Source organism: Aquarana catesbeiana, linkage group LG12 (genome assembly GCF_042186555.1).
Source record: "Aquarana catesbeiana isolate 2022-GZ linkage group LG12, ASM4218655v1, whole genome shotgun sequence".
Lineage (NCBI taxonomy): Eukaryota > Metazoa > Chordata > Amphibia > Anura > Ranidae > Aquarana > Aquarana catesbeiana.
The window spans coordinates 186,407,021-186,434,041 of NC_133335.1; the positions used below are offsets into that span (position 1 = coordinate 186,407,021).

General features: G+C 41.9%; 1 protein-coding gene across 1 annotated transcript in view; it reads right to left on the reverse strand.

The window, feature by feature from the left end:
- Nucleotides 1-5,963, reverse strand: part of LOC141113283 (protein-glutamine gamma-glutamyltransferase E-like) — a 65,070-nt gene extending 59,107 nt beyond the window's left edge. The window contains exons 1-2 of the mRNA XM_073606315.1: nt 5,808-5,963; nt 358-531 (exon numbers count right to left, since the gene is read on the reverse strand). Coding sequence (XP_073462416.1) covers nt 358-531; nt 5,808-5,814 — 181 coding nt within the window. The 5' untranslated portion in view covers nt 5,815-5,963. The remainder of the gene's footprint in view (nt 1-357; nt 532-5,807) is intronic.
- Nucleotides 5,964-27,021: the final 21,058 nt, after the last annotated feature.

Consider the following 27,021-nt stretch of genomic DNA (forward strand, 5'->3'; position numbering starts at 1 on the left):
ACTGCGCCCCCCCCCCTCCACTTTGCTGCCAACTCCACCTCTGCTGCTTACTGAGTTCAGATATTATTTTGCCTTGCACATCTCTGCAGGCGCCATACACTCTACCAAGAAGGGTCAGCCCTAGTCTCCTGAAATGCATAGGCTGTATTTTTTATCATACATTAAGAAAATGTTTATTTTTCTCCTAGCAGTTCCAAGATTTTGATGATTAAGACACGGCACCACTCGCTGACCTCCACAACCTCTTTCATAATGACATTATACCCCCAGTTTGTTCTGCTCAAATCATTGCCTATGTGTATTCTGCATCTGCTTCTTGGGAGCTAACAGAATAGTCACTTTAGAAAACCATATTACCTGTTTCCACAATTATTTTAAGCTCATCTCTAGAAGTTATTTGTCTGTTGAATGTAAGAGCCATTGTAAATGGCTGTCCCCTTCTGAGCACCATATCACTGGTGTCGTAGTCTAGGGTCTTGTGAGCTGTGGCATTTCTGACTTTGCTGAAGTCAGTATTGGTCACCAATAGATCTGAAAAAAAAAGATTATTTTATGTTACAACCATATAAAAACACATTTGCAATGTTAATCCTGACCTGTTTCCAGTGGAAATGCATGCACTGCTTTGAAATGCATAGTGTTTGCTGTCATTGCATTATTAAGAATAATTATAGAAAATTTAACAACTCTTCATATGCATTGTCAGATTATGTAAAGTAGGTTGGAAAGATTTTGCTGCATTTGGCACCTTCAAGCAAGCAAGGTGTGGTGGCCTTTATAGGTTCTATGGCCTAGTTTTCACAGTGCAATCAGAGCAGTACTTTATACTTACAGCAGACTCATTAGAATCTTTTAATATATAAATTAACTTGGTATGAAAGCGCAAATCTGGCCAGAGCTTAAACTTGTATAGACTAGAGAAATGGTAAAACCATAATTATTTTACTGCTAACTTTTTCCCCACGTGGGAGATTTATCCTCGTGTAACTGTGACCACAAAGGAAGTAAGGAGAATTTTGTGAATGCAATAGTGCTGTGTGCCGTTGCTCATTGCAAATGTGTGCATTAACACTGTAGTCTGGATGAGTCCTCAAATCTTTTATTTTTCTGCGAGTTTTGACCAGGGCATCCCAGTACTCCAGCAGTGGGTTTGGTATTATGAACCAATCTAGAGCAGATGATGTCTACAATTGTACAGTATAGAACAGGGGTCTCCAAAATTTGTAAACAAAGGGCCGGTTTACTGTCCCTCAGATTTTAGGGGGGGGCCTGAGTGGCCAGTGGAAGTAGAAAATGCCCCAGCATCAGTAGGAGTAAAAAAATTACACAGTGCCTATAGTATGTAGGAGGACTAGTGTCCTATTACTGGAATTATGCCCCTGTGTGGGTGTCAGTGGGAGGAATAGTACCCCATCATTGGTGTCAGTAGGAGGAATAGTACCCCATCATTGGTGTCAGTAGGAGGAATAGTGCCCTATCATTGCTGTCAGTGAAAGGAAAAATGCCCCATTGTTGGTGTCAGTGGCAGGAATGGTACCCTCTTGGTTTCAGTGGGAGTAAAAGTGCCCCGAGGGCCGGATCAAGGCAAGCAAAGGGGCGCATTTGGCTCACAGACCACAGTTTGGGGACCCCTGGTATAGAATAAGCTGGAAAGAACTAGTTCTAGTCGTAAAGTATGAGTTTATTATATATGGGGAGCAAGGGGAAAAGGGAATGGGGAAAAAGCAGTATGTGAGAAGGGAGGGGAAGAAAGAGGTAAAGAAAAAAGGGGAAGGGAGGAAGTTAAGAGGGGCAAGAGAAGTGTGGTTGACTGACCACTTACCCAAAGTTAAATATGCAAGGTTCCAGGGTTACCTTGGTAGTAGTCTATTCATGGGGACCAAATTTTAAGGAACCTCTCATGTATCTAGCAAGATAGCTGTTCATTTGCTGTTATTCATTGTTTCATTTAGTTGTGCTTTAACTACAGTAGGGCTTCTATGGGGTTCTTGCATAAATTACAACTCAGAACTATATATTGTATATTAAAGAGTAAACCCAAATGCAAAGTCCTTGGGCTTTCAGCCGACCATAGACGGTTCAGATGTCAGCTGGTTTAGCAGGAACCAGCCGAAATCCGAACGATGTATGGGCAGGCTGAATCTACCCAAGTTGATGGATCAATCAACGTGGGAACAACCAGCCTGTCGGATTTTACATGTGATTATTGCTAGTGGCTGTTATAGCCTGTTATAGCCTCTGTGTTCTCCCGGTGGGTACGGTTTTCTCCATCAACACTGACCGTGGCTGGAAAGAAAATTGCTCTGTCTATGGCAGGCTTTAGGGCATGAACACCAAACATGTAACCTTTCACCTTCCTGTCCCGAAAGCAAAGAGGTGAATAATGAGGTACATGTTTAGCAATACAAGAGGGAATTAAATACCATGAATTAGATTCTTATACACATTCTCTGATGTTAAAATATTAAACTCCTAGTCTTAGAAGATTTCTGTCCAGACTTTATCTGATAAAGTTTTGCCTAATTTTGCCTCCCAACGCAGCATATAAATATTTTTAAAGCAAAAGTGTGGGAATGCAAAAAAAAAAAAAAAATGAGCATACATACACGCCCCTATGCTGCAGCATCAGTCTGGCTCTAAGCCTGAGAACTGAGCAGTCACATGACTGTTGATCGCTCGCTCAATTCTTAGTCTTCCTAAAGCAGAGAACTATGACTGTCACTCACTGCTCTGTGCTCTGCCCATTCAGCACTCACTGGAGCGCTGGGCTGGGAAGGGGACGAGAACCCAGGATCTCAGCAGCATGTTTTAGCCCACTGTCAGCTGATTCTAGATCACAGGAGATCACTCCTGCACTCCTGTGACACAGAAGAGAAGTATGGGCAAAAAAACTTTGGCCATGGTTCTCTTTTAAGGGGCATCTTAAGCAATTGGACGATTGAATGGCAAAGATAAGATTCTGTGGAGTGGGAAGCAGTCCGGCACTTACTTTCAAAGCTAGGGAGGATGATTCTTTTTCAGAAGAGTAAAAATAGAATATTGTAATTGTAAATACTGATGGAGTCCCTAACTAGGTGCCCCATGCTTTTCGTGAAAATACTCAAAGGATTTGATATCAAAGGCTAAGGGCAATATACATCTGTGAAACCTTTTGGGTCTATCGCCTGAATCTTTTAAGAGATTGCTATCCAGGCGGGGAATAGAGGTCATTTTAATAAACACAATGAGGGCAGGAGGGGAGAAAAAACACCTCCTGAGTACCATACTTTGTCCCACACTTTAAGCAAGTACATTATTGAAGGGAATAAGGTTGTTGGCCATGCTTGGGGTGGTAGCTAAATGAGGGAATCCTAACAGTATCATGGTATTCAGTGGAGTCGTCAAGACCCAAATAGGGATTTCTGTTTGTATATGCAAGAGAGCTAATGTGGCTATATTCACTACAGCAGTCTGCCAATACCTATATGCCTAAGCCTCCATTAGTTTTATGTTAAAGTGTAGGCCTATTGTTTTGCACAGAACCCCATATAAATTTTAATATATTGGTCTGAAGTGACTGCAATATAAATCTAGGAACCACAATGGGCAACATTCATAAATAGAACAGAATAGGATGAAACACCATATTAAAGACATTACTGATCCAGAACAAGTATGATCAGATGAACCAACAAGTGTGATCAGACCTATCAACTGCACACTACTTGTTCTGGATCACTGAATTAGAAACATTTAAACTCTGGGACAGAAAAAATAAGAACCATTTTCAGAAGATCAGCAATAGCATATAATTCTTTGGGTAAAGGTTTTTTATTTAATTTTCTCGGTCCCTAATCTTTTTAAAGAAAACCTGTGCTGAAAAAAAACTTAAGATTGCCATTGATGTCCTAATTCTAAATATGCTAGAGTAAATTGGCTGTCATGCTGTTCTAGTGGCTCCAGTATTTTTACAGTCATTATTGCGAGCGAGCATGTGGTAAGGGATGTCAGCAATACGTCAGAAGTAATCTGTAGACTAGTTATTGGATCAGCATGACAGCCAGCCAAATAGCATTTTCAAAAAAAAAGATCAGCAGTGGAACCTACATGTTCCCGCAGTACAGGTCTCCTCTGTGCTAAGATGAATGGAATGTGTAGGTGATCCAAGGCACTCACCACTCTAATTTGTTTAACAATATATGAATATACAATGCTCAAAAGATCTTATCTATGTGATGACTGCAAAATATTTTTTCTTTCATCCATAATACGGGCACATAAACAGATAAGCCTGTAGTCTTAAAGTGGTTTTAAACCCAAAAGCAAACATTTATTATATTGCAGCTCACAAATTCTTAGATATGATGGCTGCATTTGTTTTCCTTTTTGGGCTTTCTTTCTTTTATTTTCATCTGGTGATCCAGCCAGTAAGTCTGTTGTTTTTCAAAAGAACAAGCTCTCTTGCAGATGTATCAGTTACAGGCATGGGAGAAACCATTTGCCACTGGCAGGGGTGCTTACAATGGAAAAGGAAAAGGTAACAGCGCTCTCTGCAGGGACAACCCAATTCATACACCAGGTCCACTCACAGGTGCCGAGGTTCGATGTATCCCAACACACTCCAATGCAACAATAGTAAGAAGACCCGGCAAAACTGTAATCCTTGAAGTGTCTAATAGCATTATTGTTTTATTGTCACTCTGATGTACCAATAAATGACACTTCAAGGATTACAGTCTTGCCGGCTCTTCTTGCTATGGGTGCTTACAATGGTCAGCTTCTATTTATTTATGTAAAACCTTTATCCCAAAAGAAAGATAAACTGTTGCTCTAACTGCTTATAAAGTGTTAGCTGGAGTTTGGCTTCAATTTGTTAGAGCATTTAAATCTTCTAGTCCATCTAACACTCCCCCCCCCCCAGATTGACAATGCTACTATCCAAAGGTGCCCCCTGTGCTCCTTCATATAGAGTGGCCACTCTAATACAGGAGGTGTGTTACTGCCCAGATCACCAGTTGAAAACAGAAGGAAAAGAGCCTAAAAAAGCAAACCACCACATCTCATGATTGGTAAGCTGCAATATATTTAATTTTTGGTTTTAGAGTTAATATCACTTTAAAGCGTATCTTTACCCTCCCTCCCCACATTTTTTTAACCCCTGCTGGTCCTACACAGTTAGGATACTCACCCACCCAGCAGACCCAGCGTTGTCCTGCTAAGATCCTCTTTTCTTCTGCCCCCCACTCGGTCTCGCTTCACCATCTGCGTAACATGATCGGGAAGCTGCAGACTCTTCCAGGTTCAGCTGATTATATATATATATATATATATATATATATATATATATATATATATATATATATATATATATATATATATATATGCATTATGGGGTCATGGACCCATTGGATTGGACCCCCTGAGGACATGAACGTTGATACTCCTCTGTACCCTATAGACAGGGTGTCATTAACTTATTTTCATACTGAAAACTTTTATGGTAACAATTACATCTTGCCATCATGACATACCCCTGGCCTAAAACTCAGCGTAAATGTCTTTTTGATAGTTCAATCAATGATGTTTTGCAAAATTTAACAGAAGCTTGTAATATTGTTAGCATTGTCAGTATTTACAGCTTATTGAGCTATATAAATTTGTTAGATTTTTTTATATTTTAGATTGTTTTTATGTTTTAAAACTTCTATTACAAAAGTATTTAAAATGCCTAACTAGTATAATTATTTATATTGCTCTGCCAGTCACTTATTCAATCATACAACATTCAGTAGGCTACCAGGTACACACACCCATATATACACACTTACTTGACATCGTGCTCGTTGTATCTCCGTGTATCAGTCAGTCTTTGGTATACTTGTATCCAACATTGTTGTTGTGTGTTCTTATATTGTCTTCAGTATGCAAAACATCTGGGTGAGGTTTTTTCCTCCTTTTTTTTACTACTGTACACTCATATTGGGGTTGCTCAATGCTGGATATATAATTACTGAAGTCTCATAGTCACAACAGCCAGAACTTGTCTGGGGACATGCCAGTCAGAGCTACTCATACATATACAAATTATTATTATACATGATTTATATAGTGCCAACAGTTTGCACAGCGCTTTACAACACGAGGGCAGACAGTACAGTTACAATACAATTCAATACAGGAGGAATCAAAGAGCCCTGCTCGTTAGAGCTTCTATTCTAGAAGATGTACTTATAGCTTCAGTAGGGAGATTACATACATACATACAGCTTGATCACATGTTTTATATTTAATTACAAATTGGAGGATTTTGTATTACTTGGCTGGACACCATTTCCTAAAGGAAACTTGTGCTAAGAGAAATAATAACATGGCCATCATTACATTACTGCCCCACCTCTCTATCTCCTCCAATCACAAAATTGAGTTTGAGACGCATTCTCTGAATGAGGCCCTCACAGAGAGAGCACCCACCCGTGGGTACTATGGCAGGGCAGCCACTTGGCACATAACTTGGAAAACTGTGGTGATCACTATGGTAGCAGGAAAGTCTACAGTGATTTCCAGCTTCCACAGGGATCCCACAGTTATGAAATATGCATACCTACATTGGTCAAAGCAGGACAATACCATACCTGGATTAGACCTGTGCAATTCGTTTTGTTACTAATTCATTTTCAGACTAAATTCTGCATTTTCGGTAATTCGGAAGCATCCCAATGAACAAAAGATTCTTTTGGTGAATGCATATGAAAACTAATTGTCAGAAAGAACGAAAACCCGAAAGAACGAAAATCCAAAAGAATGAAAATCTGAAAATACAAAAATACAAAAGAACGAAAAACGATTCAACCTACGAGTTTAACGAATTGTTTACATTCAGATAATTTTGATTTTAGAATTTTCTATTATAATTCAATCATTAACTATTATTATAGTTTTTATTATTATTATTTATTATAAATGTAGCACTCTGATGTTTAGGCAGGGTTGCTCTTAAATTTACCTGCCAGGTATAGTAGCCTTGACCAATTGATTTCACCCTAAGCCTGGAATTGTTGCACTTCTCCCTTGTGTCACTAGATGGCTGGGTATCTGGTAACATTAGATGAGACAAAGGCAAAGCAAGGACAGATTTGGAGTATATGGGGTATCTCAGCCAATGGGCAGGGGTTTTCTTAAAGTCCCTTGGCCTGCTGGGAGAACCTATATGTTTGGGTGGAGTCAGATGATAGGTGTTCCGTGCCACCTGGATGGCTGTCTGGGTGGAGCTGCCCGGGCTGGATAGTTTAGGCCTATCCTGGGTACATCTGGCTACCAGGTCTGAAGGCCTATCCAAAAGCAAAAAAGAGCAGCGTAGCTTGCAGTTCAACCAGAAGTCACAGTTCTGCTGGCCGGAGAACCTGTCATGGTCGGAGGTAGAGGGGAAGCTGTCGCCACTAAGGAACCAACCACGTTATTTCCAGGGACCACAGTGAGTAGCTGAAGCAAGTACTGGAGCGGTAGTCTCATCAATGGGGGACAGTGAAGAATCGGGAAAATTCAGCAGGTGCCAAGCCATGGACCCAGTCAGTGGGGTGATGCTTGAGGAGTATCTGGAGTGCCAAGCCAGGGACCCAGCAAAGAAGCGGGGATGACGCCTGAGGAAGATACTAAGTAAGAAGATTGCAAGAGCTCACGGGATTCAGTGGCAGTGAATCAGCAAGTCTAGAGAGAGAGATTGGGAGCTCAGTGGCCTGAGAATCTACAAGAGGCGATTGTAGAGGAAGTAAAGGAATTTGTTACAACTTGTGTTAGGAACTGTTATAAGACTTTTGTCATAGGAGACAGAGATCCTACACATGCAGATGTGGTGTCTTGTTGGATGCCTTTCCCTGCATGGCTGTCTACCTGTAGAAGTCTCGGAATCTGACAATTAACATTGCAACTGCCTAAGGTGTGTCCTGGCCCTAACCCTTTCTCCCACTGTTCAAGAGAAAATAAATCTCTTTGCATTCAAGAAGTGTCTGGTGCCCATAATTCTATCTTGCACTACACCCACCATGCCTTGTAACCCACTCTATATAGAAGGATGCCAGCTGTCTCTTGCTCTGGGGGTTCTTATTAGACTAAAGGAGGCCTGGGACCTCGCTCCATAAACTATTAAATTCTAGGTAAAAAAGTCAGTAATTTTTCTGTTCGGGTCTCTGCACCATAGTAGCTAATTTGGGATAGATTAGATTTCCATTTTATTAGAATTTCCTTTCCAATTTTCCTAAAGTGGCTGTTAGTGAATGTAACAAATACGAAAGCATCCGAAGTTATGAATTATCCGAAGTAACGAATGCCACATCTTAACGAATGGAACGGAATGATAATGAATACATCCAAAGTTACAAATGATCCGAAAGTAACGAATGCCGATCATAACGAATGATGCGATAAATAAAAAACGAATGAAGCGAAAAGGAAGCAACAAATTTTTCGGTAGTGCACATGTCTAACCTGGATATCGGTTATAAATAATCTTTACTAGGAAATACAATTGTATATAAAGGATTGTGTCAATAGGCTTTGGGCTTGAGTTGACAGCATACATTTTTCATCAGTTCCAGATCCTGTTGAGATTATTGAGAATATACTGACAGGTATATTTGACCAACAGTTTCTTCTAACCAGCAGTTGTCCTCCTCTTGACCTGCACTTGACCTGCTTCAAGCAAGTTTTGAATCCAATAAAGAGAACAAAAGACCATTGACACAGGCACTATGGGAAGAGTTGAGCAGCCCATATATGTTTCGATTTTTTTTCTTCCAAGAACACTGCTCGATTTCCTTATCAATACGGTCAATGTTAATGGGGGAATCCCTTCCGCAACACTATTGTGTTCTACCAGCCAACAAAACACAATGATTACTGCTATAGCCTCCGGCTGTAATCATATGTACAAAATCCAAAAGGCAGTCGGTGAATCCACTTGGGTACAATCAGCCTGCTCATACATGGATCGAAATTCGACCATTCCCTACCAAACTGGCTGAGTTTGGATCCATGTATTAGAATTAATCAGTTTTCCCTTGCCGCATAGCAACAGCCTGGCTTCTCTCTTAATTAAATCATTCTCTCTAGTCAATGTAAACCCATATGTGATCAGAAGGAGGGGTAGTGACTTTATAAAAGTAGTCACTAGTTCTTGAGTAAGATCTTTTAGTGAACAGTAATACAAGTGAAATACACCCACCATGTGAGGGTGAGTCAGTCTTTTATCACAGTTACGTTAGCTGTGTTTCCCGGAGCATTATGTGGTACTTCTTGGTGGAGGCTATCCAGAAAAATAACAATTAACTTCAAAAGTCATGCTAAGAAAAACAGCTGCAGTATCAGGGGTTCTGCATATCTGCTTCAATGCAAGGTAAGTTGAAAAAGAAAGTTCAGTAAAAAAAACTGTTGAAGTGGACCTTAACCTAAAAATTAGAGTTTCATCATTCCCTTCCTCCCCCAGCCTGCTCAGAAATCACAGATATTTTTATTTTTTTCATGAAGTGAATATTTTTTTTTTTGAGGATTATGTCACCTTGGCCAGTCCCACTTTCCACCCCATCCACAGCCACCTGGGATCTTGACTCACTTCCTAGGCAACAAAGTAATAAAAACAATTTTATTAGTACAAATATACAATATACATAAGAATAAGGCTAAAGCAATAACATTGAATATACAACAAAGTAGTAAAATGAGGAATATACTGATGTAGAGATCGAATGTATATTCGTGTAGTCTTCCACCTGGGCCTACGCGTTTCGGGACTGCCCATAGAGACCCTTCATCAAGGGCAACTTGTAGGAGGAATTACACTACATAATTTTTTTAATTCTTTTTCTCCTTTACAAGGGATGGTGGCAACCTATATGACCTAGTTGGATGGTACTCCCCTCCCCTTTTTATATTGACTCACTTCCTGGGTGGCTTCAAGCCTAGTCTCACAGCTGGCTGCCATCTTGTTTAGAAATGTAATAATAAAATAGCCTTTACCAACCTACCTCTTTATACTCTGAATTTGGTTTAGCCGATCCTAGTGCGCAAAAGAATTTTTAGAGAGGTAAGACTTAATGACAATATTCTCCCTATACAAACTTCAGTGTAATGTTCTAGAAAGCTTATATTCAAAAAAGAAAAAGTAAATTTGGGACTTGAAATGAGGCTGGCACCAAAGAGATGCTTGCCTCCATCCCGGTCATTGGTTTAAAAAAAAAGAAAAAGAGAAGTGGGACTTTAAATGAAGCACACAGCAGCACAAAAGCAGGTCAAGTGACCAAAATGCATTTATTTGGTATAATCCATGGTATGTAAAAAACATTTTGGGCATCCAACCTCTAAAATGCTGTGGGCATCAAGCCTCTATATAATAAACCATGGATTAATTATACATAAATTACACAATAAATTATGATCCGTTGTCACACACAGATAGCAAAGATAACAGTCAATATACATTTGTTACTATGGTTGAACCCAAAAAGACCCATAAAAAATAAAGACAGAAAATTCAAACAATAAGAGACTTAATGCCATAACAGATACTTATGGGGGTAAGTGGAATCATTGAATTCTTGATATTACATGATAAGGGAAGATTGGTAATATTCAAAGCTCTACATGTTTCGAGGTATAACAACCGCTCATCAGGAGCATACATCATGGAATGATTCTAAAAAATATTTAAAAAAAAAAAAATTTTTAGATTCAATAAATAAGCAGGGGATGAAAAAGGTTTTTTATATAAGAATAGTTTGATTGTATAGAATTAATTAAAGGTTGTGCGTCCAAACTAACGTCTGCATCAGCAATCCAGTAAAACTGCATTCAGAATCACAGAGAGCTGCAAAGCAACGCCGCCGGATGCCAGGGTGATCTGCGGGAATGAGAACATAAACAATAAAGGCTGGTGAAAAAGATGAGATGAGGAAAAAAGGAGACAATACCTGGTTTGCACAGAGTGGACAATTCCATACACATGAGTTTGATGCTGAACAGAAAGGAAGGTAAAGTGTTTGAAGCCCAGCCTTGGAGAACAACCGCCATAGGCAAAACCGTAACTGGTGGGTGCAGTGAGTGTAGAATGTGGACCTCCATGTGGGAAACCTAGATGGAAAAAAAAAAAAAATCGCAGTGATGTGTGATGATGTGTAAGTGTGGGAAAATGTAAAAAAGGAGTGATGTAGTGACAAACAGGGAAATAAAGAGAGAGGGTGTGATAGGAAGGAGTGAAAAAAGGGTGGAAAAACAGAGGATAAAATGAAGCCAAGAAAAAACAAACAATAAAGACTGGTGAAAAAGATGATATGAGGAAAAAAGGAGACAATACCTGGTGTGCACAGAGTGGACAATTCCAGGAAGGTAAAGTGTGTGAAGCCCAGCCATGGAGATGCCTATATAGGTGTTCCATCATGGCCCAACCCCCAACGTCAGGTCTACAAACAACACCTGAGAGTGGAGCACTTTCACCTGGGTGGCTCAGCCGTCAGGCAATTAGCGCCTATCCATCTCCCCAGTGTGCTGAACAATGACACACTGCCGGAAACACTGCGCCACAAGGATGCCTGGTGACCGGAGCATGTGGCATGATGCAGAAAGGGAGGGACCATGCATCCGCCCCCTCCACAACACCAAACGGGCAGGGAGAGGGGGGTAGGAGACCCACATGAGACATCGCAGCTACCAGAGGCGAGCAAATGCAGACAGATCAGCGAAAGCAAAAACACTGCCAAAGGGATCGAAGATGCAAACTCGGCAGGACACAACAACCAATCAGTATGGAAAATTGATTGTAGGACCGCTGATACCAACGGCCTACATGGATAGAGGGAGTAATTGTGTGACTGCTGCTGTGTGCTTCCATACCGGGTTATATATTCAAAAAAGGAAAAATAAATTTGGGACTTTAAATGAGGCTGGTACCAAAGAGATGCTCGCCTCCATCCCGGTCATTGGTTTAAAAAAAGAAAAAGAGAAGTGGGACTTTAAATGAAGCACACAGCAGCACAAAATCAGGTCAAGTTACCAAAATGCATTTATTTGGTATAATCCGTGGTATGTAAAAAACATTTTGGGCATCCGACCTCTAAAATGCTGTGGGCATAAAGCCTCTAATAAGCCATGGATTAATTATACATAAATTACACAATAAATCATGATCCATTGTCACACACAGAGAGCAAAGATAACAGTCAATATACATGTGTACATTTGTTACTATGGTTGGACCCAAAAAGAGCCATAAAAAATAAAGACAGAAAATTAATTTAAAGTCCCACTTCTCTTTTTCTTTTTTTAAACATTCTAGAAAGCTTGTTCCTTTATTCTAAAAGGTTCAATAGCTTGTAATGTTTAGTTAAAAGCATGTATAATGGTTTTAGGAACTAAACTGCATGTGAGTGAACTATAAATTGAAGACTAACTGAGCAGCATATGTAGACTGTGAAATGGCTGCTGTATATGAATAAGGGCCCTTTCATTGTGTTGCAGATTGATAGTGGGTTACACCTGCAAGGAGTTTGTTAAATTTCCTCTTTCAGTATGGCATTCCTCCAGCTACATAGATGCCAGCAGCTTGAATAACCAATTGACTTCTGTCATCAAGTAATATATTGAGTTAAGGGTGTTAAGGGTGTGTAATGAGCAAAGCACAAAAAGCAGAACGTATAAAGCAGGGATATGCAATTAGCAGATCTCCAGCTGTTGCAAAACTACAAGTCCCATCATGCCACTGCCTCTGGGTGTCATGCTTGTGGCTGTCAGAGTCTTGCTATGCCTCATGAGTAGGGATGAGCCGAACACCCCCCTGTTCGGTTCGCACCAGAACATGCGAACAGGAAAAAAGTTCGTTCGAACACGCGAACACCGTTAAAGTCTATGGGACACGAACATGAATAATCAAAAGTGCTAATTTTAAAGGCTAATATGCAAGTTATTGTCATAAAAAGTGTTTGGGGACCTGGGTCCTGCCCCAGGGGACATGGATCAATGCAAAAAAAAGTTTTAAAAACGGCTGTTTTTTCAGGAGCAGTGATTTTAATAATGCTTAAAGTCAAACAATAAAAGTGTAATATCCCTTTAAATTTTGTACCTGGGGGGTGTCTATAGTATGCCTGTAAAGGGGCGCATGTTTCCTGTGTTTAGAACAGTCTGACAGCAAAATGACATTTTGAAGGAAAAAACTCATTTAAAACTACCCGCGGCTATTGCATTGCCGACAATACACATAGAAGTTCATTGATAAAAACGGCATGGGTATTCCCCAAAGGGGAACCCCGAACCAAAATTAAAAAAAAAAAATGACGTGGGAGTCCCCCTAAATTCCATACCAGGCCCTTCAGGTCTGGTATGGATATTAAGGGGAACCCTGGCCAAAATTTTAAAAAAAAAATGACGTAGGGTTCCCCCTAAATTCCATACCAGACCCTTCAGGTCTGGTATTGATTTTAAGGGGAACCCCGCGCCAAAAAAAAAAAAAAAACGGCGTGGGGTCCCCCCAAAAATCCATACCAGACCCTTATCCGAGCACGCAACCTGGCAGGCCGCAGGAAAAGAGGGGGGGACGAGAGTGCGGCCCCCCCCTCCTGAACCGTACCAGGCCACATGCCCTCAACATTGGGAGGGTGCTTTGGGGTAGCCCCCCAAAACACCTTGTCCCCATGTTGATGAGGACAAGGGCCTCATCCCCACAACCCTGGCCGGTGGTTGTGGGGGTCTGCGGGCGGGGGGCTTATCGGAATCTGGAAGCCCCCTTTAACAAGGGGACCCCCAGATCCTGGCCCCCCCTGTGTGAAATGGTAAGGGGGTACAAATGTACCCCTACCATTTCACTAAAAAACTGTCAAAAATGTTAAAAATGACAAGAGACAGTTTTTGACAATTCCTTTATTTAAATACTTCTTCTTTCTTCTATCTTCCTTCATCCCATGCCGTTTTTATCAATGAACTTCTATGTGTATTGTCGGCAATGCAATAGCCGCGGGTAGTTTTAAATGAGTTTTTTCCTTCAAAATGTAATTTTGCTGTCAGACTGTTCTAAACACAGGAAACATGCGCCCCTTTACAGGCATACTATAGACACCCCCAGGTACGAAATTTAAAGGGATATTACACTTTTATTGTTTGACTTTAAGCATTATTAAAATCACTGAAAAAACGGCCGTTTTTAAAACTTTTTTTTGCATTGATCCATGTCCCCTGGGGCAGGACCCAGGTCCCCAAACACTTTTTATGACAATAACTTGCATATTAGCCTTTAAAATTAGCACTTTTGATTTCTCCCATAGACTTTTAAAGGGTGTTCCGCGGCATTCGAATTTGCCGCGAACACCCCAAATTGTTCGCTGTTCGGCGAACTTGCGAACAGCCAATGTTCGAGTCGAACATGAGTTCGACTCGAACTCGAAGCTCATCCCTACTCATGAGACTAGTAGTTCTGCAACAGCTGGAGGTCCGCTAATTGCATATCCCTGGTATAAAGTATAAGTTTAATTTTATCCAGACTCTTGTATTTTAAAAGCCTCTGTGTTTCAGGGGTTTAAAGGGTCCCCTAGTGCTCTGTTTGGGGTGTCTCGATTCTAATGAAGAACGGCTAGGTCTTAACATAAGGTTTGTGTTTATTTACAAATAGGGATGCAAATACAATGCCTTGAAATGTAGTCATACCCCTTGAAATTTTCCACATTTTGTCATCTTACAACCAAAAACGTAAATGTATTTTATTGGGATTTTATGTGATAGACCAACACAAATTGGCACATAATTGTGAAGTGAAAGAAAAATGAAAATGTTTTTTAAAATGTTTTACAAATAAATATCTGAAAAGTGTGGCGTGCATTTGTATTCAGCCCCCTTTACTCTGATACCACTAACTAAAATCTGGTGTCACCAGTTGCCTTCAGAAGTCACCTAATTAGTAAATAGAATCCACCTGTGTGTACCGTATTTTCCGCACCATAAGGCGCACCGGATTATAAGGTGCAGTCTCAATTACGGGGACTATATCTGTACTTGACCATACATAAGGCATTATAAGGCGCATGCTAAAACATACGGTCTACAAAAAAACAAGCAAACAAAAGCCGTGGGGGGTAAATGCCCTACCCTTACCCAGGGCCGTGTATATGGGCTTCAATGAAAGCTTGCTTTAATTTCCGGTATCTGCAGACAATGCCAAAGTAGTAAGTAAAACTTACTGGTCCCTGCGGGAATGATCAGCGGTATCACCAAAAGTAGATTGCCCAGCTCACAGGTAGGAGAAACACCGGCCACACTGCACTGCAGATACAGTTCATATGAAGGGACGAATGACTTCCCGGTCCGTACGGGGATATTCAGTAGTCTCACTGAGATTGGGGCGCTCCACTCACACAGTGATACACACACCAGCCGTGTAGCACTGGAGTAGGAACCCACTTGATATGGCTCCAGGTGGAGACTCAGAGCGCATCAACAGTGTGCTAGTGCCCAGGTGTAAAAGGGGTTTGATGGATCTGTTTAGATTCTAGATCTCCTTCAAAGTGCAGTGCTTGGTTTATCGCTGCCAGTGTACGTCCCTGTGTCAGAGCGGGAAATGATTTTGGAACTCAGTGCACATATAAGGCGCACGGCCGATTTGGAGGAAAATATAAGGCTTTTAGGTGTGCCTTATAGTGCAGAAAATACGGTAATTTAATCACAGTATAAATACAGCTGTTCTGTGAATCCCTCAGAGGTTTGTTAGAGAACCTTAGTGAACAAACAGCATCATGAAGGCCAAGGAACACACCAGACAGGTCAGGGATAAAGTTGTGGAGAAGTTTAAAGCAGTGTTAGGTTAAAAAAAATATCCCAACATTTCACGGAGCACTGCTTAATCCATCATCTGAAAATGGAAAGAATATGGCACAACTGCAAAGCTACCAAGACATGGCCATCCACCTAAACTGACAGGCCAGGCAAAGACAGCATTATTCAGAGAAGCAGCCAAGAGGCCCATGGTAACTCTAGAGGAGCTGCAGAGATCCACAGCTCAGGTGGAAGAATCTGTCCACAGGACAATTATTATGGGGAGTACACATGGTCTGACTTTTCGGCTACAAAAGTCTGACAGCCCGTCCGACAAACTTTCGATGGACTTTTGGCGGACTTGCGGCGAACTTTCTAACGAACGGACTTGCCTACATATGATCACACAAAAGTCTGACAGATTCGTACGTGATGACGTACGACTGGACTAAATTAAGGAAGTTGATAGCCAGTAGCCAATAGCTGCCCTAGCGTGGGTTTTTGTCCGTCGGACTAGCATACAGATAAGCGGATTTCTGGGTCCGGCGGAGTTACGACGTAAAGATTTGAAGCAAGTTCCAAATCTAAAGTCCGTCAGATTTGTGACTGGAAAAGTCCGCTGAAAGTCTGGGGAAGCCCACACACGATCGGATTGTCCGCCGGATTTGGCCTGTCGGCGTCCGTTGGACTTTTGTAGCCGAAAGGTCCGACCGTGTGTACGTCCCATTAGTCGTGCACTCCAAAAATCGGACCTTTATGTGGCAAGAAGAAAGCCATTGTTGAAAGACAGCCAAAGGAAGTCCCGTTTGTAGTTTGCGAGAAGCCATGTGGGGGACACAGCAAACGTGGAAGAATGTGCTCTGGTCAGATGAAACCAAAGTTGAACTTTCTGGCCTAAAAGCAAAACGTGATCCCAGAGCCATAGAAAATTCAATCAGTTACATCAGCATTAGGTGCTTGATAGCTGCTGATCCAGGACTGATTAATTTTTATAAATGTGAGCCTATCAACAGAGTCTGTGGACAGGCGCACTCTTTGATCCATTACAAACCCTTCAACAGCACTGAATGTGCGTTCAGAAAGCATGCTGGATGCAGGACAGGCCATTAGCTCAATTGCATATTGAGCAAGTTCTGGCCAGTGGTCCATCCTGAAGACCCAGTAACCCAGTGGATGCTCTGTCGGAAAAGTCTCCAAGTCTGCTCTTGCCCCTAGATATTCCTGCACCATATAATGCAGACGCTGGCGATGGTTGCCAATCAGACCCTGGCGCTGAGGACTGAAAAATTGTTTAAAGGCATCAGTCAGCCAGCCACCTTCTCCACCGCTCTTCCTAAAGCCTCAGAAACATGTTGTCCAGCACCAGGAAATGGTAACCTCCCAGGGTCTGGAAATGCGTTACACAAACTTTTCTTCAAGGCCTCCTGAAGATGTTTCATTCTCTGCTCCCTCTACGAAGGCAGGATGAGTTCTGCAACCTTACCCTTGTAACGTGGATCAAGAAGGGTAGCCAGCAAGTAATGATCCCTCTCCTTGATACCACAAATCCTAGGGTCCTTTTGCAGGCTTTGCATAATCAGGGAGGCCATGCAGCGTAAGTTTGCAGAGGCATTCGATTCTGAGTCCTCTGGTGACTAAGGATCACATTATCCATAACTACGTCCTCCCAGCCACGTACAACTCCTTGGGTTTCTGGGGACTGAAAACCATCCCTTGAAGACTGCTGCATGTTATCCTCGACATTTATGCTGACACAATCCTCTTTCTCCTCCTCTTCTTCCTGTTAGTTTGGCAGCCCCACCTGAATGCTATCTGGATAAAAGGGGCCTTGAGAGGAAAGGAAGTCCTCCTCTTCCTCCCACTGTTCTGTCTCAAGTACCCTCTCCATGATTCCACAAAGTGTGTGCTCCAGCAGGAAGACTAGAGGGACAGTGTCACTGATGCATGCATTGTCGCTGCTCACCATCCTTGTGGCCTCCTCAAATGTTGACAGGACAGTACATGCATCCTTGAACAGTAGCCACTGGCGTGGCGAAAAGAATCCAAGCTCCCCTGACCCTGTCCTGGTACCAAACTCGCACAGGTACTCATTGATGGCCTTCTGCTGTGTGTGCAGCTGCTGCAGCATTGCCAACATTGGCTTCCACCTGGTGGGAAAGTCGCAAATGAGGCAGTTGGTGGGCAGGTTGCATTCCCTTTGAATGTCAGCCAGCCGGGCACTGGCATTGTATGACCGGCGGAAATGACCACAGACTTTTCTGGCCTGACTCAGGAAATTTTGCAAGCCTGGGTACCTGGTCAAGAAATGCTGCACCACCAAAGTGAAGACGTGTGTCAAACATGGAACATGGGTCAAGTGTCCCTGTCGGAGGGCAGAGAGAAGGTTGGTGCCATTGTCGCATACAACCATTTCTGGCTGAAGCTGGTGTGGCGTCAACCACCTCTGAGACTGCTCCTGCAGAGCTGATAGAATCTCTGGCCCAGTGTGTCTCCTTTCCCCTAGGCAGACCAACTCAAGCGCCACTTGACATCTTTTTGCCTGACTGCTTGCGTAGCCCCTTGAGCACTTAGGGAGCACTGCTGGTTCAATTCTGCAGAAGAGGCTATAGAGAAAGAAAGAGGAGGGAGGGGAACATACAGATGTTGTGGCAGAATCACCACTAGCTTTTTGGAGGCGTGGTGGTGGAACAAGTTCCAACACTGAACCCTGTCCTGCATCCTTCCCAGCTGCCAGCATGCCCATGCCTGCTGGACCATGAGTCAGCGGTAATATGAACCTTACTTCTGACCACCCTGTCCAACGTGGCCAAACCATTGCCTTCCACATGGCGATAGAGAGCTGGAATGGCCTTATGTGAAAAGAAATGGTGTTTTGGAACCTGCCATTGTGGTACAGCACATTCCACAAATTCATGAAAAGGGGCTGAGCAGCAGTTGCAGTGCTAGCAATTCGGCCAAGCTAGCATTTAGATGCTGAGCATGTGGATGACTGGGAACAAATTTCTTTTTATGGTTCAGGAACTGGGGCAGGGAAATTTGCCTGCTGAAATCAACTGGTGGTGTACTGCTAGCAGATTGGCTGCAAGTACTTGTGACACCTATTGCTATACCTTCCTTCCTCTCAGTGCAGGTTTGAGAGGACTGGAGGTATAGTAGGGTTTGAGATCCCAGATGAGGAGCAAGGAGAAGTCCGCCTTTTTCTATGATGTGGGTATTTCAGGTGCTGCTGCCAACAGACTGCATGGCAGGTCGTCATATGTCTGGTCAAGCATGTGGTGCCCAAGCGGCTGCTGTTCGGGCCATGCTTGATCCGCTTCAGACATAGGTTGCAAACAGCAACTGTGTGCTTTGCTGCACACATGTCGAAAAAGGCGCACACCAAGGAACTTTTCAAAATCAGCGGGGAGTCAGCCGCATCCTGCACCTGCGGATCTCTCCGGTGTGATGCAATAGAGCGGCTGCCCTTAAGCTGCTCCCTGGAGGACATCCTGCCTTGTTGGAGTTATGCCTCCTCCTCCTCACTCTTCTCCTCTCTTCTCTCAGGCACCCAAGTAGTCAGTGACCTCATCATCCCCTCCCTCCTCATCACTGGAGCAAACTTGGTAGTATGCTGCAGCTTGGGAAACATGAATGCCAGTTTTTTTGTCCTTCTGTGGCACCCCCTATCTAGGCTCATGTTACTCCCTTCCTCAACCTGGGAACAAACATAAGAGCATTCAAATTGCTGCGCATCCTGCAGCAGCATGTAACTGAAACTGTGGTTGAATAATTCTGGGGACTCCTCCATGCATGATGTTGGGGCTACAGAAGGAGTAACTGTGGACAAGGAGCCAGTGGAATAGGCCTGGGTGACAGAGGAGGAGGACGGCTTTGTTATCCACTCCACCAACTCTTCTGCATGTTGTGGCTCAATAACATGGCCAGCAGCAGAAAAAAAAAGGACAATCGTGCCGCACGGCCACCTGCAGAGGATGCACCATGTCCACGACCACCACTGGTGACTGTAGACACAGAGGCTGCTTGCCCTCTTTTAGTGGCCTGTGAGCGTCTGCCTCTCCTTGGTGGCCTTCCAGACATGATGGGGATTTTTTTCTTTTCACAGCGCACTACACTGTATTATATACTGTGTACACTGCCTGAAGCATATGAGGAACTGTACACACTGTATTATATAATGTGTACACCGCCTGCACTGTATAAGAAACTGTACACCGGCTGCACTGTATTATATACTGTGTACACCGCCTGAAGTGTATTAGGAACTGTACACACTGTATTATATACTGTGTACACCGCCTGCACTGTATTAGAAACTGTGCACCGGCTGCACTGTATTAGAAACTGTGTACACCACCTGAAGTGCATTAGAAACTGTATACACTGTTTTATATACTGTGTACACCATCTGCACTGTATTAGAAACTGTACACTGGCTGCACTGTATTATAAACTGTGTACACCGCCTGAAGTGTATTAGAAACTGTACACCGGTACACTGAATGCAGAGTATATATATATATATATATATGTATATATATATATATATATATATATATATATATATATATATATATATATATATATATACACACACACACACACACACACACACACACACACACTAGACATATATATATATATATACACACACACACACACATACACACACACATACACACACACACACACACATACACACACAGAAAGTGCAGAAAAGGGCAACCTGTCAGAAACCATGAACCAGACCGAAACAGAAGTACAGTAAAATCACACTTGTTTATTAATAAAAATAAAAAGGTAAATAGAGTAAGCGTAGTCAGCCAAGTCAGAGTTCAGTAACCAGATCGGGTAATCAGCCAGACCAGAAGTCAGGGATCCAAGTAGAGGAACAGCAAGCAGGATAAGGAACCAGAAGGGATGTCAGCAAAGCCAGTCTTTAAACAGGAACGCAGGAGATGGTTTCTTTTTATGTGACCAAGGCGAAGGCAGGGATCAAGTGAGCTGGACAGCTTTAAGTAGGCAGGACTGACAAGCAGAATCAACAACAGCTGGGTAACTGTGGAGAGAGATGGGAGCTGGCAATTAGCCGACAGCTGAGCGGCCAGCTCAGAAAAGGAAGAACTGAGCCCAGCCCTGACACAACCAAACTGATAAGAGGCATGGAGGAGCTCAGCTATGAGGAAAGATTAGAGGAACCGAATCTATTTCCTCTTGAGAAGAGGAGATTAAGGGGGATATGATCAACATGTACAAATACATAAATTAATATATTGAACTTTTTACGTCTAGAGGAAAAAGGATTTCATCTCCAAATAACTAAAGGTTTCTTCACATTAAGAGCTATGAAAATGGGGAATAGACTCCCTCCAGAGGTGGTTCTGGCAAGCTCAGTAGATTGCTTTACAAAAGGCCTGGGTTCTTTCCTAAATCTATATAATATAACAGGATACTGACATTTATAGATAAGGTTGATCCAGGAAAAATCTGATTGCCTTTCGGGGGATCAGGAAGAAATTTTTTTTCCTGCTGTAGCAAATTGGAGCATGTTTTGCAGGGGTTTTTCGCCCTCCTCTGGATCACCTGTGGGTGAAGGATTGTGTATATGGGATTGTATTTTTTTTTGGTTGAACTAGATGGACTTGTGTCTTTTTTCAACCTATGTTACTATTGTCATGGCCGAGATACATCAAAATATTATATTTTTTATGTAGACTTCAGCTAAGAAGTCATCATTCCAGGAGAGCGTCCCCCCCCCCCCACCCCAACAGAGAAGGCTGATTAAATTATCCTATCCAGTGGAGAGCTGAAGTCAAGATACAAAACTTATATTGAAACAGAGTAACCTGGACAATGGTGCCCCCTTACACAAAACCAACTGACAATGGTCAAATTTGTGTTTTAAGATCCGTATAACAAAGCCTTTGATTAAAGGAAGAGGTAGGGTAAATAACCCCATTGTGTCAAAGGGTGAGATCGCCTCCCTAGTAAAAACCCAATGTTGACTCTCACCTGCTGCTTTTACCCAGACAATGACTGACAATGACTGAGATGCGAGGTTAATGATACACCAGAACGACAACAGTCACAAGATCTGGACAGTCAAAAATGATAATATGTCTAAAATTGCCTAAAAGGAGGAATTGTTTGTACACCTGAATGCTTATCTAAATCTTCATTGAGCCTGTCCAAGGTTCATTTCAAATGCTTTAGGAAAACACTTAAATCCTGGATACATGTGAAATTTTAAATACGTATGATTATAAGTAATTCAAATTCTATATTAGATTCCAGGTCACAAATACAACTATGATTTTAGTATCCACTGACCCAATGAATACTCTATCATAAGGTAGAAATATAATACTTTGAGATAGAACAAATTAGGAATTGTGTTAAGATACCCATCATTGTTATAAAGACATATAAATCGTGACCGCATCTACATAAAAATACCCATATAGCATGTGTTGTCCCAAGATAAATAGGTCTTCATATGATATGCAGGAGTTATACATTTATCCATATAGACAATCATTTTATGTGATATTGATTAATTAGAATTATACTGAGCACATTGTATATTGTACCAGTTGCCTGAGTCCCTAAATAATATAGATATATATTCATAAACCCCAATATACAGGCAGATACCCATCATGAAAGAGAACATATTTTCTTTTAATAAATAGTTCAGAACACATTTTTTTGGCCTCAGACACACCTAGTGGCTGAAGATGATATTACCTGGGCTCCCCAGGTAAATCAATAGAGTTCTCCAACCAATGGAGAATAAGCCAAACCTTCTGGGCTAAGCTCATGAAATTTTATGAGCTTATTGTCCCAGATGGTATAAAGTATGTGAGGGCCATAGAGAGTGGATCACAGACCCACACGCCGGATACACCCCCTAGACGATCCAGAAGCTTGCTGATACTTGACCACTCTCCATCTTGCTGGACCTTGTTACTGAAACTACTCAAAGTACTTATGATTTGTCGAATATATTCCCCTTTTAAGCTGTGGTAAGATACAGACCATACAAATATTAATTAATCTTTTCCTCTCCAAATTGTAGGGATTGTATTTTACAGTTTATGTGTCAACCTTATCATGTACAAGTGTGTAGGGTAGTTTTATAATTAATTTTCCCATATTGATTGTCTAGGCTGTATGTGTTGAAGCTGTGTTTGGAGGGATTTAGATATAAATCTGTATTACAACAATTTAGATTACTGTGGTCCCAGGGAAAGTATTTATCGCCCCATTCAATTTAGTTGCTCTGTTGGATTAATATTTCTTTCAAATTGACAATCTATCTGTTGACTTTGTGAGACATAATTTGTATTCCTTCCAGCTGGAGAAATTCAGAGGACTGTTTCCCTGAGCGACAGGGGATATTGGGGCTGATTTATGAAACATTCCCATGAGTTGCGGCGCATGTCAAAGGACTTTTTCGTATTTACAAAACATTTGCACCGGTAACACAGCGCAGTTCCCCATTTACTATTCTCTTCCCGGCGCACAGGAGGAGGTGATCGGTGCGCCACTATAGACATGGCGCACGGCATCTTTAACTTAAAATTTAAACAAGCTGGAAGTGCCAGTATTATGGGGGTGATGTGAGTGATGTGAGGAAGTATAGTAATAACTGCCCAAGTAACAAATATGCCCAAAATAGAATGAGAAAATAACTTTATCTGAACAAGCCTGCTGCGCCGGCAAGTACATTTAGAACTGCAGAGGTCAATTTTTGCACCACGCATGCGCAAATGGCATTTGCGCTTGTTCAAATGCTTTGGTTCACTGCGCCGGCAAAATCTTAGTAAATGTCAAGCAACGTAAATGCATTTGCATAGGTTGAACGGGCGCACCTCTAAACTTTTTTTTTTTTTTTTTTTTTTTACGCTGGTTCACTTCACGGCTATAATGAAATGTCGGTACAGCAATACACATAAAAGTTCATTGATAAAAACAGCATTAAGAAAAAAAACAAAATTAAGAAAAAAAAATGTGTGGGGTTCCCCCAAAATTCCATACCAGGCCCTTCAGGTCTGGTATGGATATTAAGGGGAACCCCAAGCAAAAAAACAAAAAAACGGTGTGGGGGTCGCCCTTCAGGTCTGGTATGAATTTTAGGGGAACTCCGTGCCAAAATTAAAAATAAAAAATGATGTGAGGGTCCCCCCAAAAATCCATGCCAGACCCTTATGCGAGCACGCAACCTGGCAGGCCGCAGGAAAAGGGGGAGGGGTGAGAGAGCGCCCCCCCTCCTGAACCGTACCAGGCCACATGCCCTCAACATTGGGAGGGTGCTTTGGGGACTGCACTGGACTGCATCAAAAACGCACTGGAACGCATCAAAAATGTGCATGCAGAAAAGCACCTGGAATGCATCCGGACTGCGTTTCTTTGGTGTAAACTTAGGGCCAGTTCACACCATAGAAACGCAGTCCTGATGCGTTCCAGGTGCTTTTCTGCATGCACGTTTTTGATGCGTTCCAGTGCGTTTTTGGTGCATTTTTGATGCAGTCCAGTGCTCTTTTTTCCCCCCTCTTATTTCTTAACCTTAAATAAGGACAAGTGTGTTGCAGTGCATTTTTTGGTGCATGTAGGTGCGTTTTTGATGTGTTCCAGTGCGTTTTTGGTGCGTTTGATATAGTCCAGTGCTTTTCCCCCCCTTTTTTCTTAACCTTAAATAAGGACAAGTGTGTTGAGGTGCGTTTTTGGTGCATTTAGTGCATTCCGTTGCGTTTTTGATGCGGTTTACAGCTTTCCAGTACAGTCCAGTGCAGAAAAAATGCAGCATGTTCTACTTTTTTTCTGGAACTGGAACGCACTGGAACTGCAAGCACTGGTGTGAACAATGCCATTGAAAACCATATAACCGACTTTCCATGCATTTTTGATGCATAAAATATGCACTCGACTGCATTGGTATGAACTGGCCCTTAAGCAATTTGGCATATTTAAAGGCATTTCTCCTTGTTTCGTTTTTGGGGTTGTCCAATTGGCGACATTGATATATGTCCCTTAGGGTGGGACCTGGGCCCCCATACCCATTTTAAGGCCAATAGCTAGAACATAAGCCAGCCAAGTGGGGACTAGTAAAATTACCAAGTCAGTTCCCTTAGACTGCAATGGTATTTGTTGTATAACTTTTGCACATGTTAGGCTCTTTAGTTGCCCCCCTGGACTGGGGGGTGTTTTGTCCCATCTGTAATTTTGGTGCATGCTGGATGATGTGCTTATTTTTGGACGGGGGGTGGCTTATTTTGTGCTATCTGCATTTGGGTTGTTCTGGGCATGCTCAGGGACTTTGTTTTTCTCCTGTGCCTTTTGGTGTGTGAAATGCATTTGGGTTGGTCTGGGCATGCTCAGGGACTTTTTGCAATTGCCTCATTAGCACACAAACCTATGTTATATAAAGCTTGCAGATAGCAATCTTTACTTTGCCCTAAAAAGAGCCAAGATTGTGTGTGTGTGTGGGAGGCAGCAAGAGAGTACACTTGGGTGTCCTTATCGAGTTTCTAACATGTATTTTCTCTTTGTATTTTGTTTGTTATGTTGCAAAACGGATGTGTTTTTATGCAATTTATTTGTTACTTGTTTATTGTATTTTTTTGGGTGGTGGTTATTTTACCATGAAATCTTTTTTATGTTGGCAATGTTTGTTGTTTTTACATTGTTCACTTTGATTTAACTGTCTGTGCTGCATTATTTTTAAAATTCTTTCTCAAGATGTTGTGCCTAATGTTGTTTTAATCCTTAATAGATGTCCATTTGTGGGTACACTCCTTTTAACTCCTGTTAATTTGCAAAAGGGTCAAACCTCAAACATATTCTGTTAGTGTCTCAAATGAACATACATGTGTGTATTTTCTATATGTGTGTATTTTGCTTTCCTTCTTTTCCAAGACCTGTTTCTTTTGGACCAATAAAATTGTTTCAAATTTTGTATGTTTTATGTGTGTTCTTTTCATGCAACGGATTTCCCAGCTGCAGCTTAACTAGGCTGATTGGCATGTCTTAGACAAATCCCTTTTTTATTTATAGTTTTAATGTACTTTTCTGGTGCCTTCATGGTAGCACATGCATGGATTGTCTGTATGCTGCCATGGATAGTGACCAGGAAAGTAACATTTCAGAGTGGTAAGGTGGTAAGTATTCAATTTTCTTTTTGAGCAGTGGTTTTCAGCCTCAGTCCTCAGTCCTTTTTTTTTTCTTTTCCTTGCATGTCCCCCTTGGATCTCCAGCAACTGCACTTCTAAGTGCACTTGTACCTTTTAGTAAATAAACCCCAAGATACATAATAATTTGGGATGTACATGGCAAAATGCTAGAGTGCAATTTCCCGAATGGGGAAACTATTTAGATTGACCTGTGTCTCCCCAAGGACATACATTGGTAGGGTTTTACCCTCACTTCCTGTTTGGCTATGTGACAGGAAGTGAATAATTTTGAATGAGAAATTGGCTAAATTTGGGAGTTGTCTTCACCCTATCACGGGTGTAGACATTTGACAAAACTTCTAATTCCTCTGCAGTCTATCCCCAAGCAAAAATAAGAAAGGATTTTAATTAGTTTAACTTTGCAAAGACACATTGCTAAGTTCAATTGTGATGCATGTTAATGGCCCATTTAGACCTTTAATAGAAAGTCATCAGTTGTCTTTGACTCTAAATATTATTTTTGGCCAGTCATAGAAATCTGCATCTGATTTTCTATTAACCACTTGGTGTCTGTGCTATAGCCAAACGACGGCCACAGCATGGACCTGAATTTCTGAGAGGCTGTCATAGGACGGGCTCCCCATGTGCTCACTGCAGGGCGCGCAACACGCACTGAGTCACTGAGACTTGGGTGATCACAGATCGAAGTAAGGGCCGATCCCGGCCCCTTACCACGCGATTAGCTGTCAGCCAATGACAGCTGATCACATGATGTAAACTAAAGCTCGGTAATTGTTTATTTTTTCTCCTCACGCTGACAGCATGAGGATAAACATAAAAGCTGATCACCGGCTTAGGTGCAAGGGACATTGGTCCCGAAGAGGCAATTCTGCCTCATCTGTGGCCACCAGTACCACCTGCCAGTGCCTGTTCTTTCTCTGGGACAGCTAGCTAAACCTTCTTATCCCAATAACTGTAGATACCATATTTCTTTGATCTCAGTTTTATTAGAACAAGCCAGGTGAAACTACAAATAACAGAAATAGACTTCAATAAGTACAATATCACATACAATACAGCATACATTGCAGAAACA